Raw genomic sequence first — 17,531 nt, forward strand, 5'->3', positions numbered from 1 at the left:
CTTCAGAGAGAAAATAGAAGCCATCACGTGGAAATGTCCTCAGCTTTCTGCCACCAGACCCACAAAATTGTCTACTCCTATCTCCCTGCTGTCCCCTCTCCCTCCTATTCTGACGCCGGGGGACACGTCCTCTGATTCTGCCCCAGACTGACTGCTCCTCCACATCTGTGCTGAAACCTGTCTCCGTCACAGGGCCACACATATGCACGCGCTCACCATAGTCCAGGCCTTTGCCCAGAATATTCTTCTCTAACCTCCCCAACCTCTCCTCCCCTTCCTGTCCCTAGTGCTCACTTACCCTTCAGAGCTCACGTTGGAATTGATAGCTTCAGAAGGAGTCCTAACTGGACTACCGTCTTCTGGGCATTGTTCTAGACTCTTAGAATACGCAGGTCAATAATTTAGCAACAATAATATTAGAAGATAATGTTAGTGGGCACGCAAGAACCCTATTGCCAGAGGAGAGAATTAGGACCCATGTCTTAGTGTTGTGGTAAAATATTTGCCGTCTGGTCTGCCCCAGACACATGCAACTCAAGTACAACATGAGCAGGATGCCCACCCTCCTCAGGACGTTCCCACTCGGTTGAGAAGACACATCGCGCACCCAGGGAGCTACAGATGAGATTATTTTCAATTCTGTCTGAGCCAAGTGTGGAAGAGCAGGCACAGTCCGGACGTGATGACGTGCGGAGCTATTGGCACCGACACAGAGGGCGCTGAGGTCTGCGAAGGAGGCGGTCATTCAGCCGCCGTGTTTCTGCTCATCTGTAAAGGAAGCGCCTCGTCTGGGGGAGCTGCTGCTGCCGAGGGCCTGGCTGGGAAAGCCTCCTGCTCGGGTCACCCCTCACCCACCTCGGACCCCCAGGGAGGTATCTGAGGCCCCCGAGAGGGTGCCGGAGGTGGCGGTTTGGGGGAGCTGGTGGGTTTGCAACTCTGTGCTGGTAGCTTATTTCCTGTAAATGATTCTGTCTGAGTATCTAAGCAATGCTCTTCAGCCCCTGAACACCCACCGGAAAAAGATGAAAGTGGATTTTTCATCAGCTATTTTAATAGCACCTAAGAGTTATGCAATCTTTTGGAAAATCAAATTGGCTTCTCACCCCCTTTGTGTGTGTGTGCGTGTGTGTGCATGTGTGCACGGGCAGGCCGTGGGATGGATGGCGCTTGTGCCCAAGGTCTCTCTAACATTTGGTTTGCAGTGTGTGCCTTTTGCTCCAGGTGTCGTGTAATGCACAGTGTGAGATGGGAGGGGGGCCGGGGGAAGGAAAGGCAGCTGGCTGGTCAGTTGCCGTGCCCACCTGCTCTTCAGAGAGGCTGACTCTGCTGCCTTTGTCTCCCCTCTGGCTGTAAAGAAGGTGTCTGCAGCCCTGGCCAGCCTGCCTTGGGTAGTTGGAGCTGCGTCCTGTAGTGAAAGGTTGAGGGTTTGATTCTCCATCAGGGCACATACCTAGGTTGCAGGTTTGATCCTGCATCAGTCCCCGCCCAGTCCAGGAGAGTACGGGAGGGAACCCATCGATGCCTCTCTTTTGCATCAGTGTTTCTTTCTCTCCCTCCTCTCCCTTTAAAAGCAATGAAGAAAATGTCGTTGGGTGAGGAAAAAAATAAAAAAGGTGTTTGCAAAGGACAAACCTTACAATGCACACCCTCAGTGTAGGTTCTCTGCAGTGTGGTCAGAGGTCACTGTCACGCCTGCTCACACGTAGATTCTCCTTCCCAGCCACGGTCCCCTCTGTGCCCCAGGCCTCTCCCTCAGCTCCAGCCAACTGGTTTCCCAGACAGGCCCTCGGATTTTTCACCTCCAGGGTCTCTGCTCATGCCTCTCCCACCCTGCTCCTTCCTTGGAGTTTACCCAAATTCACTGATCCTTCCAGGCCCATCTTAAAAGTCACCTTTTTCATGAAGGCTGTTTCAAAACACCTTCTCTCTCCCCAAACCTCTTGTCCTTTTTCTGGTCCCCTTTGGCCCAGTAGAACGTGCCAGCCGGGAAGGCACCAGGCACTCTCACAAGGTCAGCCCCCCTCTTCATCCATCAAGACGGCTTTCTAAAACGACTGAGCCTCGGGCCCCCGGCTGCTGGCAGAGCCCTTTTAAAACCCCAGTCCTGCTGACTGCAAAGCCCACCCTGGACCCGCAGCCACGCCCCGCCCCCTGCACCCCTGCACCCCTGCAGGTGCTTAATCTGTTTCCTGTCCACCCACTGCCCCACCGAGGGTGCTGCAGGCATGGCCTCTGAGTCAGTTGGAATCCTGGCTGCACCGCCTGCTAGCTGAGAAGCTTGGGCAACTGGTGTACCTTCTCTGGACCTCAGTGTCCACATCTGTGGAATGGGGATGATAAGAATAGGGTTGCTGTGAGGGTGAAATGAGAGAGTGCATGTGAGGGACATAGCACGTGGTAAGGGCCTAGTCAGGGTTGATGCTCATTACCATATTTTTCATGTTACACTGCACATCTGCTTCAGGAGGTCGTGAGCCCATGTCTGTGCCCCCTACTTTGCCCACACGGTGCCTGCCTCATGGTAGGTGGTTGGCAAATGGGAATTAAATGGATGGTGGTAGTGATGATGATGTTGACTCCACAGCTTTTCTACTGAGAGGTCCAACAAACTGCCAGTTGGTACCCTCCCTCCCCCCTCCCCGCCTCCCCTGCGGAGGATATCTGACTCGAAGTCTAAATGACCTTCCCCAGGGCTGGGCTGAGGGCAGGAGCTTATTTGCTTTTCACCTTTGCAGTCTCTGACAAAATGAAAGCTTTTCTGGGCGACACCAAGTCCCTAATTGTGCATCAGGAGCAGTACTGCTGATGTGGCTAGAGCCATCTGCCCTGCTCTCAATGGCCCCAGGGTCACAGCTTGGTCGGTTATTGTTTTAATCACTTCTCCCTCTCCTTTGCTTCCCTGCTAAGAGCAGCCACTCGGGCTTTATTCCTGTTCAACTTCTGGGTCTGAGGAAAAGACGCTGATGCCTTGGCAGAACTGTGTCTAAAATAAGAGCGTTGTGGCATCTGCTTAAATGCTCGGGTCGTTTGGTTCTCTGCTGTGTTTTGGATAAGGACAGCTCTTGCTCAATGACCCACAGGTAGGCAGGGGAACTGCTAAGGGGCTCAGGGTGCCACCTTTGGAGTGAGACCCACTTGGGCTAAGTCCTGGCTCTATCAGTTTACAGGGATGAGTACCTGACACCACCCATCTTGATTCCTTCCTCAATAAACTGGGGCTGATTGTCTCTGCCTCCTTGGGAGTATTCCAAGAGGATTCAAGGAGGTAATCCAGGGACCGTGCTTAGCCCCGTGCTGGTCCTCGGTAGGTTGTGTTTTGTTTTGACTTCTGTAACTTGCAGCATGATCGTACTCCGATCTCCATTCATTCACCCCCACCAATACTTAATACTGCTCATTTTTCCTTGCCTGGTTTCCTTGTCTGCAAAATGAAGATAATATTAGTACTGACCTAGCTGGGGGATGTGAGCGCTTAATGCATACATACAAGTGAAGTGCTCAGAAGCTGTGCAAAGTATAGAATAAGTGTGATGCAAATGTTACCCACCCTTATCATTATTACCAGTTTGCCCTGGGCACTGTGCTGTGGAGACTCCAGGGATAAAGAGATGAACACGATGGAATGAGCCTCGACTCCTGGATTGTTCAGGCTCTTTCCTTGTCTTCTCCATGGGGAACAAGGCCAATCGATGTTTCCTTGCCGTCTGAGATGAATGGACGGGTCTGAGAGGGAAGCTCTCAGACACCCGCCAGCTTGGCGGCTGTCGCCCCAGGGGCGGCACAGGAGGCCGCGCCGCACTTCCTACTGTGCTCTCGCCCTTCATCAAGTGCCGGGGCCTCAGTTTCTCCGTCTCTAAAATAACGATGGACCCTCTCCCCTTTTCCTGGGGATTAAATAGTGTAATACCCATGAGGCCTTTAAAGAAAACAGCACCTGACACTTAGTAATTTCTTAATAAATGTTGGGAATGAATAATGGGCATTTTTAGTTTCACTTTAAGGAGAGGAAGCCTAGGGGCTAAATTGATGAATAAGATGCCCGGGCACTAAGGAAGGAAAACACGGGTGGGGTGGAGGGCAGCTGCCATGAGGCTCCACGTTCCTGCACTGGATTTCCAGCATGAACCTCACGTACGCCTTTGAACTTGGGAGCAGAAGGAATACTGACCCCTCAAAAGAAAAAAATAAAAAAGATGAAGAGATAGTGTTGCCAAAGAAATTAAATGAAAAAAAAAACATTTGCACTTTTTAAACAACTGAAGCTTTCTTATCTTTATATTTAGGTCTAAATACCAGACAGAGTATCATCTTCAGAGATAACTGGGTTTGAAAAAGATCTCTTTGCTCTGAGGTCCCCACTGAGGGCCTTCCAAGGTCTGCTCTGCAGCTGGGGCCTCATTTTGGTCCTTTCCTCCCTGAACAGGCGTTCAACGACCGGCCCCTGGGAACCAGAGGGAGCTGCGATCCAGGGGCCTCGGACCCCATGGGCTTCTCGGGAATGAGGGTCCTCGGCGTTCTCGCGGTCTTCGCCTCCTGCTGTGAGTAGAGCGCAGCTGCCAGAGTTCCAAGGTGCCGTCCCCCTGCCTCTGTGTGTGCGTCCCTGGGATGGTCCCTCCTGGGGTGGCTTTGGGTGAGGGGACATCTGGTGTCACTCAAAAGGGAATCAGGAGTAGAGCAGCCTCCTACCCATGTTCTCCTGCTTCTGTCTCTTCTGAAAAATGGGCTGGTCCCTGTGCTGGGGCCTCCAAGGCTTCTGGGGAATCAAAGGTCGCAGCGCTTGCTAAGGAAGAGGGCGTTGGACTCTGTTTTGCCGCACACAGCCCCTTCGGGGGTCTTTCCTCTGGATGTTGGTTGCCTTTATGTCAAGCCATGTGGGTTCCAGAACACAACCGTAGACATCGACCCAGCTCATGTGGGGACAGTTCTTTTCCCTCAGACAGGCATCCTTATGGTGACTTACGGAATAACTGGTAATCAGAAGCCATCGCTACCGGGCGATCAGATCGCCTGCCTCTGCAGAGTGGAAAGAACGTAGTAGGAAACAGTGTTAGTTAGTTCTGTTGGGAGATTCTTCAACTCTTTGATTAGTTGAGATTTGTCTAAACCCATTCTTCTACCCGTTTCAGCTGTGGAGCAATAACTTTCGGGGTGCTAAGTCAAAATGTCAAAAAGGAGGGTCTCATTTTCTCTTAGTGGTGGAATGTAAAATTTCAAGGTCATAATGTGGGGGACCCATGTGCAGGGAATGCCACTTCTGCTGCCCCCCCCCTGCGGTGTGCCCAGAAGATCCCACCTTCTCTCTAGGGGCCACTGGTGCAGCAGGGACCGCCCCCGGGCTTCACCCCCTCTTTGGCGCTTTGCGGCAAGACATCGGAAACCACAGGATGTGATGGGAAGGCTACTGGGAAAATGTCCCCAAGCCTTCTGTCTCTGTTGTTAGTTCTTCAAGTTCATGTTTTTATTTTATTTTTACCACAAGATTAACCTATGCTTGTAATTAACAAGTGAAATAAGTGAGTATCAAGTAACAAACAAAGTCCCTTGTTATCTTCCCTGACTCTGAGCCTTCTCCCACACCCAGGAGTAACCACTTATTAGAGTTAGGTATACGTTCCAGCCTGGCTGATGTGACTCAGTGGATTGAACACCGGTCTGTGAACCAAAGGGTCGCAGGTTCGATTCCCAGTCAGGGCACTTGCGTGGGTTGCAGGCCAGGTCCCTAGAAGGGAGTGCTTGAGAGGCAACCACATGTTGATGTTTCCCTCTCCCTCCCTTCCCCCTTTCTAAAAATAAATAAATAAAATCTTTAAAAAAAAAGAGAGGTATACATCCTCCAGGACTTTACACACACACACACACACACACACACACACACACTTTAATGGAAGAGTAACACATGCTCATTGTAAAAGAAAATCAAACAGCATAAACATACACAAAAAAACGTTGCCTGCTTTTCTTTCCACCTACCTCCTCAATCCCATTGCCTTGGGGTGTTGCTGTTAAAAAGCAGTGTGTCTTCAAGACATCATTTAGTGACAATCTCCGTCGGTGGGGAGGGGGGTAGTTCCCAGTTTTCTGATGTCACAACGCTGCGGCAAACACACACCCACACACTCCCCCGTCCCCAACTCTTATAAGCATTTTTTAGAAGTAAAAATTGCTGGATCCATGTGTTTTTGCTATTAAAAAATGGATTAAGGTTATCTTTTCTGCGCCCGAAGTATTTTGTGTCTCCTGTGAGACTGTTAATGCCCTGTGATATTTGTAGGGCCTGGCATTTCTGGCTTTGAACTTCCCCCGTTCACAGTGAACAGCAGACCTGAGGGAGTTTCCGCCTGGCCGGTGGGTTTTCACTTTGGGGAGGATTGTAGTTGACGGTATAGTTCTGAACCTCATGGAGACTGGCTTCTCATCCTGGACTAGCGAGAAACCGGCTGTGTGACGCGGTGGATCCGATCCGATCTCCTTCCCCAGGAGAGGGGATCCCCGGATCCCAGACTGCGGACACACCTAGCTCAGGGGCTACCGAGTCCCGGAGTGCAGGGCGTTTGGACAGGGAAGGCTGTCAGAGCAGCGGGGCTCTAACGGCACTGTGTCCCCTCCCTGATTTCCCCGTTGGCAGTGGTAGCCCTCACCCACAGCGGCTTCTGGCAGTTTCAAAGGATGGTCAAGCACATCACCGGGCGGAGTGCCTTCTTCTCCTATTACGGATATGGCTGTTACTGCGGGCTCGGGGGCAAAGGGACCCCAGTGGATGACACTGACAGGTGAGTTGCGAGGCTCCAAGGCCTCCTATCATACTTTGCATCGAAACCCATGTTTGAAGAGAGGGGATGTATCAGGACTCTTGATATTGCAAGTCACAGAAACCAGTTCAGGTGAACCTGGGCAGAAACCGAATGGGGGCTGGAGGGGGGTCTGGAGGAAGCCAAGACAAGGGCCGAGTCTCCGAACCTGCAGCTTGCGCTGCTGTGTGGGGCCAGCGTCCCTGGGGCCCTGCGCCTCCTTACGTTTTCATTTGGTGCCAGGCCTTTTGAATGATGCAGTCAGTCCTGCTTGGAGCTCTAGAAACACTTTCAGTTCTCAGGCAAATGTGGTCTTCTCTCAGTGCTCCCATTGTTGGCGCCGCTGCCTCCCAGCCCTAATTCCTTACTCCAGGAGAGAGAATCTGAGAGACCCGGTGGGGAAAGTCACCCATCTGGGTGAGGTCACATGGCACAAGTCTGGCTGCCAGGCCCACTCCAAGGATGGGGGTCAGGGAGTGTGAGTTCCTGGAAAAATGGAGCTTGGTGTGATCTGGCGAGGGAGGGTCTGGGAGGCTGGAAATGGGGGAGTGTGCGAGCTTCGTTGGAAGGAATAAGAAATAAAATGTTCCTTGCCACTTTAAACCTCGCCAGGACAAATGTGTCCCCACAACGAGGCCCGAAGTGTCGCTCCTGGAGCTTGATTTCTCTGGGTCGGGCTCCTGAGACATGGAATTGGTGCAGCTGGAAGGGCCCAGAGCCCTGGAGGGGACCCGATACTGACGAAATGCCCCCGCCCCGTGACGAGCACTGGGACTGGTGATTTGCACAGGGGACATAATTCAGTCCTCGCAGTGAGTTGAAGACATGCAGCGACTATGTGGCAAAGTCAGGATTTGAACAAGAATTTGCTTGTTTTAACGTCAAGGCCCTTTGATACTCTGTGCCTCCCCTGTTCGAGTTCAAAGGCAGATGAGAAATGTAACACTGTTAAGCCAAAGATGACAGATGGCAGAGAGCCTGCTTGCAGATGGGGACAAGGAGGGGGAGGACTGAAGCATCTGGCCGAGGGCATCTGCCAAAAGCCTTTTCTTTTCTGTGTCTTAGAGTCCAGCGCCAGGTGTCTGCTTTCCTGCCCGTTGTAAGTTGGTTGAAGAAATGAGCCAAGGCCATTCCCCAGCTGTTTCCTTCCCTCGAATGTTCTCCCCTCCCGCCTCCGCCCCCACCCCGTCACTCTGAGCACCATGAGAGTAAGATCTGAAGCGTTATGTGCTTTTGCTGACAACCATCTCCTCATAGACTGTCACAGTGCTTGGCATATAGTAGGTGCTCAGTAAAAAGTCATTCAATGAACGAATGAGTATACAGACCTAAAGTGGAGTCCTGAATCTGTCAGTTTCCCGCTGTGTACTTTTGGGAAATTCACATCCGAATCTCACTCTGTCCCCTATGAAATGGGGACCGTGGTCACACTTCATAGGGTTACTGTGAGGCTAGTGACATAGGTACTGGAGGGCGCACCAAATGTGAGTGGTTATTAGTAGTGTTTTTAGTATTGTCATTCATTTATCTCCCTACTCCCCACGCCTTCTCGTCCAGGGGAGGGGGCAGGCAAGTCCTTGCCGCCTCGGTCCTCCAGCCAACTCCCCAGGGCCCGGCCACGGTACAGCCCCTCCCCCTCTCTACTCTGGCCCCCAGGTGCTGCCTGGCGCATGACTGCTGCTACGAGAAGCTGAAGCAGATCGGCTGCCAGCCCCTGCTGAACAGCTACCAGTTCCACATCGTCAACAGCACCGTGGTCTGTGAGTAGTCTCTCTGTAGGGAAATGTCTTTGAACTTGAGCCTTCCCTTAACATCTGCCTCCTCATGGATCCACACTACCTTTAGGGAGTGAGATTTCTCCAAGTGCCTCGAGATGGTAAGCGGCAGCAATGCCGAGAACCAGAACTCCCTGGGAGTCCTTGCCATTCTCTCTCTGGTGGCTCCTGCCTGCAGCTGCGCCCAGCGCGGGGCCAGTGCACGCAGTACATGCTCATTAAACTACTGTTGACTTGAGATTATGCTGGATTTGCTGCTGCGCCTGGCAACTGTGGCTGCTGAGAACTAGAGTCTTCCTTGTGTCTGTCATGCGTTGACAAAGCGGCTCTGCTGTCTTTCAGTTGAACAAATGTTTGTTAAGCACTGTGACAGGGACTCTGGGGGGACACAGCAGTAAGTAGGAGAGGGTGGGGAAGGGAACTCACGTGTCGTCAAGGGCATTCAAGGACAAAGAACAAGGGTGGGCAAGTACTGAATGTCCAGCACTCGGGAGGGGCCCTAATGTCCGGGGAGATGTTCTGGGGCTGCCTTGGGGGTGGGGTGGGGTGGGGTGGGGGGCTGTGTGGCCAGGGCCAGTTCGGTCTAAAGAGCAATGCACTTGAGAGCCCTGGGCTGTTCGTGAGTGCCAGTGGAGGTGGTTTGACCCCCCTGGAGAGTGCGAGACTCTCCTCCTCCTCAGCCATTGGAGTAGCAGGAGCCCCTTTAGTCCCCACATGTGTTTATTCACAGCTGTGAGTGTGCTTTGAAGTTCATGTCTCCTCCCGAGGTCAGGAAACCACTGCCTCCCTTGTCCTCATCTCCCCCATTATAGGGGGTGCTCAGTGCTCAGACCCAGGTCCCTGCTTCATCCCCACCCTGGGTTTTGGCTCAGGACACACGGAGATGGACCAAGGAGACTGTGCAGTCTTCCCAGTCCCAGGGGTGAAGCCTGAGATGCGGTGGGCTGGGGACTCAGGCCCCTGCCCCCCGGAGGGCCAGCTTCAGCTCCATCTGCTTCTCAGCCCCCAGAACCCCGTGCCCCCAGGCACACTGCCAGTGGGGAGAGAGCCCCCTTTTTCCATGTGTGCTCAGGGAGACTTCCGGTGTTGGCGTGGTCTGGCCACGAACACCCTCAGGCCTAAAGCAAAGTATCTCTTCTTTGAGGCCCCAAGGTCAAGTCCAGGAGATGGGAAGAGATCTGGGTGTGGTACAAGGGTGGGGAGTGGAGGGTGGGTGGAGGAGGTGGCCCTCAAAGCATTGTTTGCTTGGTGTCTGTTGCCCTCTGGAGGCCAGACCAAGTGTCTGCCCCCCCCCCCCCAGATGTGGGGCAAGCCGGCTGCTGGTTGGTAGGGGAGGGGGCACAACACAAAGATGCACCCGACTCTTTTCTCAGCCTGGCTCATGGCGTTGCTTTCTTCTCCCTGGTTTCTCCTCACCTCTTTCCACCTTGGTCTCAAGATCTGCCCTGTCAAGTGTCATCTTCAGTGATCGGAAAGGCAGGGGTTTTAGAGAAAATACACCGGAGGAGCTCTCTCTTCTGACGTTGCCGGGAAGCACAGGGACGGAGGCAGAGGGACGAGGTGCTCTGAGGGGGAGCGGAACTTCCGTGGGTACGAAGCCCTTCACACACATCAGTCCCAGGCCCGGACTGAGCCTCTGCCCTTGGCTCCTGGGGGCGGGCTGTGCCCTCCAGGGCCAGCCTGGGGGCCGTGTGCACCTGAAGGGGCTCCATTGTCAACCTCTTCACTTCCCACTGGGGGTCGGAGCTGCCACCCAGGACCCCAGGAGATGGAGGAGTGTGACATGGAACAGAGGCCGGAACACCAGGTGGAGGCATGTCCTCTGCTAGGCACGTGCCGAGAGGTGGCAGAAGGTGCAGGGAGGGGCTGGGAGCTGGACAGCCCCTGATGAGTGGCAGTGACAGGTCACTTCTGCAACTCAGTGAGGCTCCCGAGGCCAGAGCCCTGCTCAGGGGATTAGCATGCAGGGACACTTCCCGGCCACCACCAGGACATCAGCTTCCCCTTCCTCAGCTGACCCAGCCAGTGGGTCCCAGGCAGCCCCGCTGTCCTCCTCATCCTGCCTTGCCAAGGCCCTGATCCCTGGACTAGGGCTGAGACCTGGGTGATCTGGGTTCTAGTCCTGGGTCTGCTGCTGGTAGTAGGTGCTGAGACCTCACTGGAGACTCAGGCACATTCATCCGCTTGCCCAGTAATGCCTGAGCGCCCACTGGGTGCCTGTCCAGGGCCAGTGCTGTGCCAGGAGCCAGGGGCACTGAACAAGGCAGCCTTGGGCCCTGCTGTCTTGGTATTTTCCAGAATCTAAGGCACCCTTAGTGACCATCCAGACTAACCCTTCTTTGTAACAACAAGGGCACTGAGGCCCAGAGAGGGGACAGGCTTGACCCGAGTAACTGGCAAGGCAGGACCACGAGCATCAGGAGTCCCGCCGGTGCTCTGGAACGCACTGCCTGGCTGGCGTCTCCTGCGCCTCGGTCTCTTCGTCCACAGAACAGCTGTCATAGTAACGGCTGTGGGCGGTGAGCATCTGTGCCAGTACCTGGAACCCCCCCTGACAAGCCTTTGAGGTGGGCATTCTGCTCCCCGTTATTGAGGAGGATCCTGAGGCCCAGAGGGGTTAAGTGAGATGCCAATATCACACAGCCAGGGAGAGAAAAGCTGGGCTTCAGACCCTGGTCCTCTGACCCCAGAGCTTGTGCTCCTGCCTCACACCACGCTCCGCAGTGGCAGGGGCCCATCGGGAGGGTAATGGGTGCACTCGGTTGGAGGACTTACACAAATGCAAACCTTAGTGCGTGCAGCACACTCAGTAGGATGCTCAGCCCCGGCCCAGGGGGGCAAAGAAAGGCAGACGGAGTTGGCTCCTCTGCAGTGCCCTGGATCCTTCTGTCCTGGCCCTAGGTGCCCTGCTAAGAGGGCCAGAGAGAGCAGTGCTTTGGAGTTGAGCAGAGCTGGGTTCGAATCCTGGCTTCACCCCTTCTAGCTGGATAATTGCAAAACCATCTGGGCCTTAGGCTCCTCGTCTGTAAAACGGAGAGAATAGTACGCACTTCATGAGGTTGCTGTAACGATTGGCTAAAGTAACCCAACTAAAGGCCCTGGCCCGCAGCAGGTGCCCTTTCTTTTAGAAGCCCAGCTTGCTTTTCACATCGAAGTTTTCTTTTCCCCTTTGCTTTGCGCAGAAGCACTGGGATTTTCCTTATTACCGCTGAGAGATTTCTTTGAAGCATTTCCTCTGCACTTGCATCTCTTCGAACCCAAGTCATGAGCCCCTCATAGAAGAGCTCCCCACCCCACCCCCAGGTACACTGCAGTTCAAGAGCTGCCCTGCAAGGGTTAATCGCCTCCCCAGCCTCAGGTTCTGAAATCCTGCACCCAGGCCCAGTCACAGGTTGCCTAGCAACCAGTGGCTGCTCTGGGATGCAGCTGGTGAGCAGGGGAGGGAAAGCAGAAAAACAACTTGGTCTGTCCTCCTCTCCAAATGTCACTGGGAGATCAGTGCGGAGATAGGCCTGTAAACCGAGCCCTCTGGCCAATTTGCCGGGTGAGGAAGGCTGCCCTCCGGCAATCAGGGCGGTGGTTATCTCTCCTGTGAGTGGGCTTACATAAGTACTTGGCATTTGCAAGGGACTGTACGATCAGCCAGTGGTGACAGCCCCCTCCACCCACACAGGCCCGCAGATGCTGCGTGGGGAGGAGCCTGGCCGTGGGAGGGAGGCAGGGACCGCGCTGTAGCCAGCAGTGACTTCTCCCTCTGCCAAAGGGCACAAGGCGAACCCGGTAACCAGTGGAATCTGTTGTTTGCCCAGATCCTCCTCCTTTGCTACTGGATTTACTCCTCTCAGCACTTGCACTCGCTGACATATGGCCAGTTTTCTCTCCTAGTGTTTGCCTCCACCTGAAATTACCTTGTTTACTTTTGCACCAACTCCTCCTGGCTCCCCTCCAAATAGAATGTGGGTTCTATAGCAGGAGGCAAGCCCGGCTTGTTCCAGGACGCTCATTCTCAGAGCCCACGGGGAAGGATGCCCCTGGAGCTGGGCCGTGTGGGGTCTGCTCACTCAGACCTCTACCCCCAGATTCTAGCCCAAGACCAGGCTCATCATAGGAACTTGGTGTTTGTTTGATGAGTGAATAAGTGATGGACCATTAGACATTCCATGCAGGTGTCCTTATCCCCATTGGAAAGCTTGAGGAGCAGCCTTGGAGAGAAGCTCTCCTGAGACCCGAGAGGGTGCAGGCAGCAGGTCTGGACCTAAAGCCTGGCTTCCTGCTTCCTGGGACGGAGCTCCTTTCGCTGCCCCACAGTGGGCAGAGGTCCAGCTGGTGAGGGGGCAGCAGGCCGCAATGGCGTGTGGACTGCGTGCATGGGGCCGTAGATCTGCGAGGACAAGGCAGACTCTCAGCCTTGTCTGGCACCTTCTGGGAAGTTTCCCAGAAGGAGCTTGCATTTAAGGAGGGAGACAGGTCATAAAATATTCAGAAGTAAAGACACATTCGGGTAGTGACAAGTGCTACAAAGTATTTAAAACAGGGCAGCAGGGTAAAGGAAGACGGAGGCAGGGGGAGGAAGGGTGGCTACTTCAGGTGGCTGAGGAAGGCCTCTCTGAGGAGGTGGCATTTGTCCAGTGTGGTGGGCACAGAGGAGACAGGAAGGAGAGGAGGGGAGATGAGGGTGGACCTTGGACAGGGACCAGTCCCACAGGGCTGGGGGGGGGGTGAGGAGTCCACTTTCTGCTTCAACGGCAGGGGATGCTGTTGGATCCTTAGAAACAGGCAGTGATCTGCATTAATTTTGCTTTAGAGAACTCACTGTGGCCACTGTAGAGAAGTTGGGGAGCAAGGAAGAAAAAGGGGGAACTGTGAGTGAGGAGAAGTCACCACATGTGGATGAGGGTAATGGCATGGAGGTGGGGAGCGGTGTCAGATGCTGGTGTGTTTTGGAGGTAAATTGGCAGGACCTGCTGATGCATTCGATGCAGGGTGGGGAGGGCAGGGAGCCTGAGCCTGAGGCTCTCCGCCTGAGCAGCGGTGGGTAACGGCAGCATCCTCGGGGCTCGTGCTGGTGGGGGAAGAGCAGACTATGAAGACACAGCGAGAGCTTGTCGAGAGCCAGGTGGGGTTTGAGGTGCATGTCAGACGCCGAGAGAGAGGTCAAGTGGACACGAGCATGTTGGAGACCAGGGCTCAAGGGAGCCGTCTGGGCTGGTGTGGGAGCAGGAGAGTCGTCGGGGCTCAGGTGGTCCTTAAAGCCCTGCAGCCGCACAGGAGCACCCAGGGAGGGGACTCGGAGACAGGAGAGGACTCGGAGGCAGCGGGGAGGCCTGGCACGCAGACAGGCGGGGGCCCGGCAGGAGGCCTGGTTCAGCTCCAAAGTGAAAACGCACTTCATTGGCGGAAGTGTGTTTTCACGGAATGAGAAAGTATCCTTTCAGTTCCTTACAGTATCCTTACAGTTTAGTATCCTAAATTGTCGGTTCCATTTTTCATGCCTCAGTTTTCCCATCTGTATATTGGAACACGCAGGATCTGGATTGAGGCTTGTTTTGAAAGATTGGCTTCCGAAGATGGCCTTTCCTGGCCGAGGGCTGTCTCTTCCTCCGGGCCACAGCAGGCCTGATCCCCACCCATCCACAGCTGTGGGATGCCCGCGCAGATGACAGTCCACAGTCACAGACCACTCAAGGCCACTTCCAGATGGCCCGGGGGCTGGGCAAGCCTTCAGAAACAGAACTGAGTGTCAGGAGAGATTATACTCCATGCTTTGGAAAGGACCAGAAGGCAAAGCAAGAATGGGAGAGGGGTGTGAGAGAAGGGAAGGGGAGGTCTGCAGAACCAAGGTGGAAGAAAGGAGAGATGGGAAAGAAGAGGAAAGGGAGGGGAGGGGGCCGAGGCGCGGAGAGACAGTGTCTCAACTCAGGTTTCCAGGGACACAGCACCTGGGTGAGTGACAGCATGTGACACCAGGCCCTTCTCCCGGGAGAGTGGGGTTGAATGGGCTGGGCCTTGTGCTCAGGTAGCCCTCCTCCCCTGAGAGGACCGGCCATGGACCACGTGGGCCCCTGCAGAATGCGGTGGCTGCCTAGGGCGGAAGCAAAGGACGCACTGGGTACAGCCAAGGTGACAGACCTTGACATGGATGTCAACCGGGGCTCTCGAGGAAGTGCCTTGGGGGGCCGGAGCTTGTTGGGTCTTGAGGGATGTTCACAGGTGGGGAAGGGAGCGTGTGAGGGCAAAGGTGACCCAAGCAGCAGGCACAGTGGGCCCAGGGAGAACAACGGGGAACCAGAGGTGGGGACATCCCTGGCACAGCCTGTCGTGAGGGTGACTGAAGAGGTGGAGCTGAGGCGTAGGGTGGGTGTCTGCATCTCCTGAGAACCCACGTCTCCAGGGAGGTGGGGGAGGACAGCTCCTGCAGGAAATGTGGACCTCGGAGAGGGAGCGAGGCACTGACTACAGCCCCCTGCTTGCTCCCACTTAAGAGGAATCTTCTTTGCCCCACCCGTGAAGCTAAGGGCTGGCCATCGTCCTAATAGTAGGCATTCACACAGCGCTCTCTGTGTGCCTGGCACACCCAACCTTTCCATCTGCCAGCAGCAGCGGGACTCCTCCCAACCCTGGGAAATGGACACTGACTTGCTTTTGACACTATTATTTTTAATCACCATTTTAGACATTAGGATACTGAAGCTAACTTGCCCAAACTCGACAAACCATGGCATCTGGCTGCCTCCCTTTCTTACCTCGACCTTCAAAAGAGAGCAGAACTGGGTGGAGTTATCTAGAAAGAGGGAGATCTCTTAAATCTCTGTGCCTTAGATCTCTTTCTCTCTCTCTCTCATGCACACACACACACACACACAGAGCACTGCAGCTCCAACCATAGTAAAAGATGCCTATTTAGTGGCACTGGCCAAAGGGCAGACACTTCATCCCAAAGGCCTATGGAGGCATCATTCATTTATTCAACGATCGTTGAGCACCTACTATGTGCTGGCACTTATTCTGCATGCTGGGGGTACTGCAATGGACAGACGGAGAAAGTCACAGCCTCAAAGAGCTCACACTCTGCCGAGAAGGGACAGACACCAGCAAGTAAGTGAATGAGAAGTACCAGTTATGACCGTCCAGCAGATGAAATCAACAGGGAGGCAAGAGAGCAGCTGGATGAGCCTCAGGTCGAGACTCTTGGACTGGGGCGAATTTGACCAAGACCCAAAATGCAGGATGGATCCAGCCCCTTGAACATCCTGGAGAGAATTGTTTTGTACAAAGAGGTCAGCAAGTACAAAGGCCCTGAGACAAGACAGCAAGACATGTGACCTGAAGAGGCCAGCGTGCCTGGACAAGAGCAAAAGTGGACAAATGAGGGACAATGAGGAGGGAGAGGTTGGCGAGGGTCCCATCATGGCAAGCCTGCCTCAGAGTCTGTGGCGAGCCTTTGGGATGTCTTCCCCAAATAGTGGGGACCCACAGCAGGGCTTTAAGGGGGGAGCGATCCTAATCCAGGTTACATTTGGAAAAGGTCCCTATTTATTTCCTTCCATTAGGGAGGAAGAACTGGTGAGGACAGGGATTGGGGTGGTGGCTGAGAAGATGGAGAGCAGAGGGCAGAGCGTGAAATAGTTTAAACAGGGATGTGCAGGTCGACGGGGCGTGAAAAGTCAGAGGCGGGAGGGATCAGGGTTGGCTGCTCATTTTCTGGCTTGAGTAGGAGGCGGTGCCATTCACCGAGCCAGGGCTGTGGCTGCGGGACAGGCTTGGTGGGCCTGAGAAGATATCTCAGAGGAGCCAATTAATGTGTGGGACCACAATTATGGGGGAGCACTTGCATCATGAATTCCCTTTCAGACGTAAGTTGTTGGCGACTGAGGCATCCACATGAGATGCCAAAGCAGGTGGTTGGAAATCTGAGATGAGTTCTGAGAAGCTGCCCCACAGCAGCCCCCACAGCTGCCCACTACCCTGGGGCACTAACTCAGGGCACCCGTCCATGCAGGCCATGCTCCCCAACTTCCGTTTTCTTCTAGTCTGCTCCTCACGCCAGTACCTGTGACGTGTCCAGGTAGGATCAGGCCTTGGGGACAAAGGAAAAGGACTCCCAAGTGACTTTCCTTTTCTGTTTTCAACATCTGGTTCCTTACAACAAGCTCTCTGTTCTCCCAAACCTTAGACCCAAACCCAGGAGTGAGCTGGGAGCTCCCAGTGACCCTCTGTCTCTCTGCAGGTGGATGTGCCCTGGGTCCCAGTGTCGGCTGCCTCTGTGGGCTGGGGGCCTGCGAGTGTGACAAGCAGTCTGTGTACTGCTTCAAAGAGAGCCTGCCCACCTACGAGAAAAACTTCAAGCAGTTCTTCCTGAGCCGGCCCCGGTGCGGCAGGCGTAAACTGAAGTGCTAGGGAGGCCACGGGACCCTTTTGTTGGTCAGCATCTGCTGCAGGATCACTTCCGGGAAGCCCTCTCCCATCATCCCGACCAGCTCCAGTTCCTGCAGCTCACACTCTGGCGTCTGGCCAGGGGTACCTCTTTATCACTCGGCATCAGAGGGTTAGAGAATCAAAGACAAACTCTTGGCATCCTATAGAGGGAGACAGGCCCTAAGCATCTACATAAATCAGGGACACATTTCCATAATAGAAAGTGTTGGGAGGCAACAAAACAGCATAAGAGGGATGTCCCCAACCCCCATCCAGGAAGTTTCCAGGATGAAGAGGCCCCAGGATCTTCCCTGAACTCTCCCTCCACCCCAACCCCAGAGCCGGCTGCAGGGTGGACTTGGGAGGGGGCCCACAACCCAGAGCTAGCTGTGAGCAAAGCAGACGTCCCGGAGAACAAACACAGTCTGGGCACGCACGCCATGGACCCGAGGGGCACACTTGGAGTCCGTTTCTCCTTTGCTCAAGTTCTGCCTTCTGAAGACCCTTGGGTGGGAGAAAACCAATACCATTCTCACCTCTCAGGAGACGGAGG

The 17,531-nt window shown here is 54.4% G+C and overlaps 1 protein-coding gene across 1 annotated transcript; it reads left to right on the forward strand.

Annotated features, from left to right (window-relative positions):
• Positions 1-377: 377 nt before the first annotated feature.
• PLA2G2C (phospholipase A2 group IIC) lies at positions 378-17,217 on the forward strand. The gene is made up of 5 exons (XM_053660197.1): positions 378-872; positions 4,424-4,538; positions 6,626-6,770; positions 8,445-8,548; positions 16,791-17,217. The coding sequence occupies exons 2-5, from the start codon at positions 4,484-4,486 to the stop codon at positions 16,958-16,960; spliced, it is 474 nt and encodes a 157-aa protein (XP_053516172.1). The 5' UTR covers positions 378-872; positions 4,424-4,483; the 3' UTR covers positions 16,961-17,217.
• Positions 17,218-17,531: the final 314 nt, after the last annotated feature.

Source organism: Artibeus jamaicensis, unplaced genomic scaffold (genome assembly GCF_021234435.1).
Source record: "Artibeus jamaicensis isolate MK-2021 breed Jamaican fruit bat unplaced genomic scaffold, CSHL_Jam_final scaffold_847, whole genome shotgun sequence".
In the NCBI taxonomy this organism is placed as follows: domain Eukaryota; kingdom Metazoa; phylum Chordata; class Mammalia; order Chiroptera; family Phyllostomidae; genus Artibeus; species Artibeus jamaicensis.

Bases quoted from the DNA above. Each gene is read 5' to 3' on its own strand.
- PLA2G2C (XM_053660197.1), top strand. From the start codon at position 4,484: ATGGGCTTCTCGGGAATGAGGGTCCTCGGCGTTCTCGCGGTCTTCGCC. The intron at 4,539-6,625 runs GTGAGTAGAGCG...CCCCGTTGGCAG, and splicing joins CGCGGTCTTCGCCTCCTGCT to TGGTAGCCCTCACCCACAGC. The intron at 6,771-8,444 runs GTGAGTTGCGAG...TCTGGCCCCCAG, and splicing joins CCAGTGGATGACACTGACAG to GTGCTGCCTGGCGCATGACT.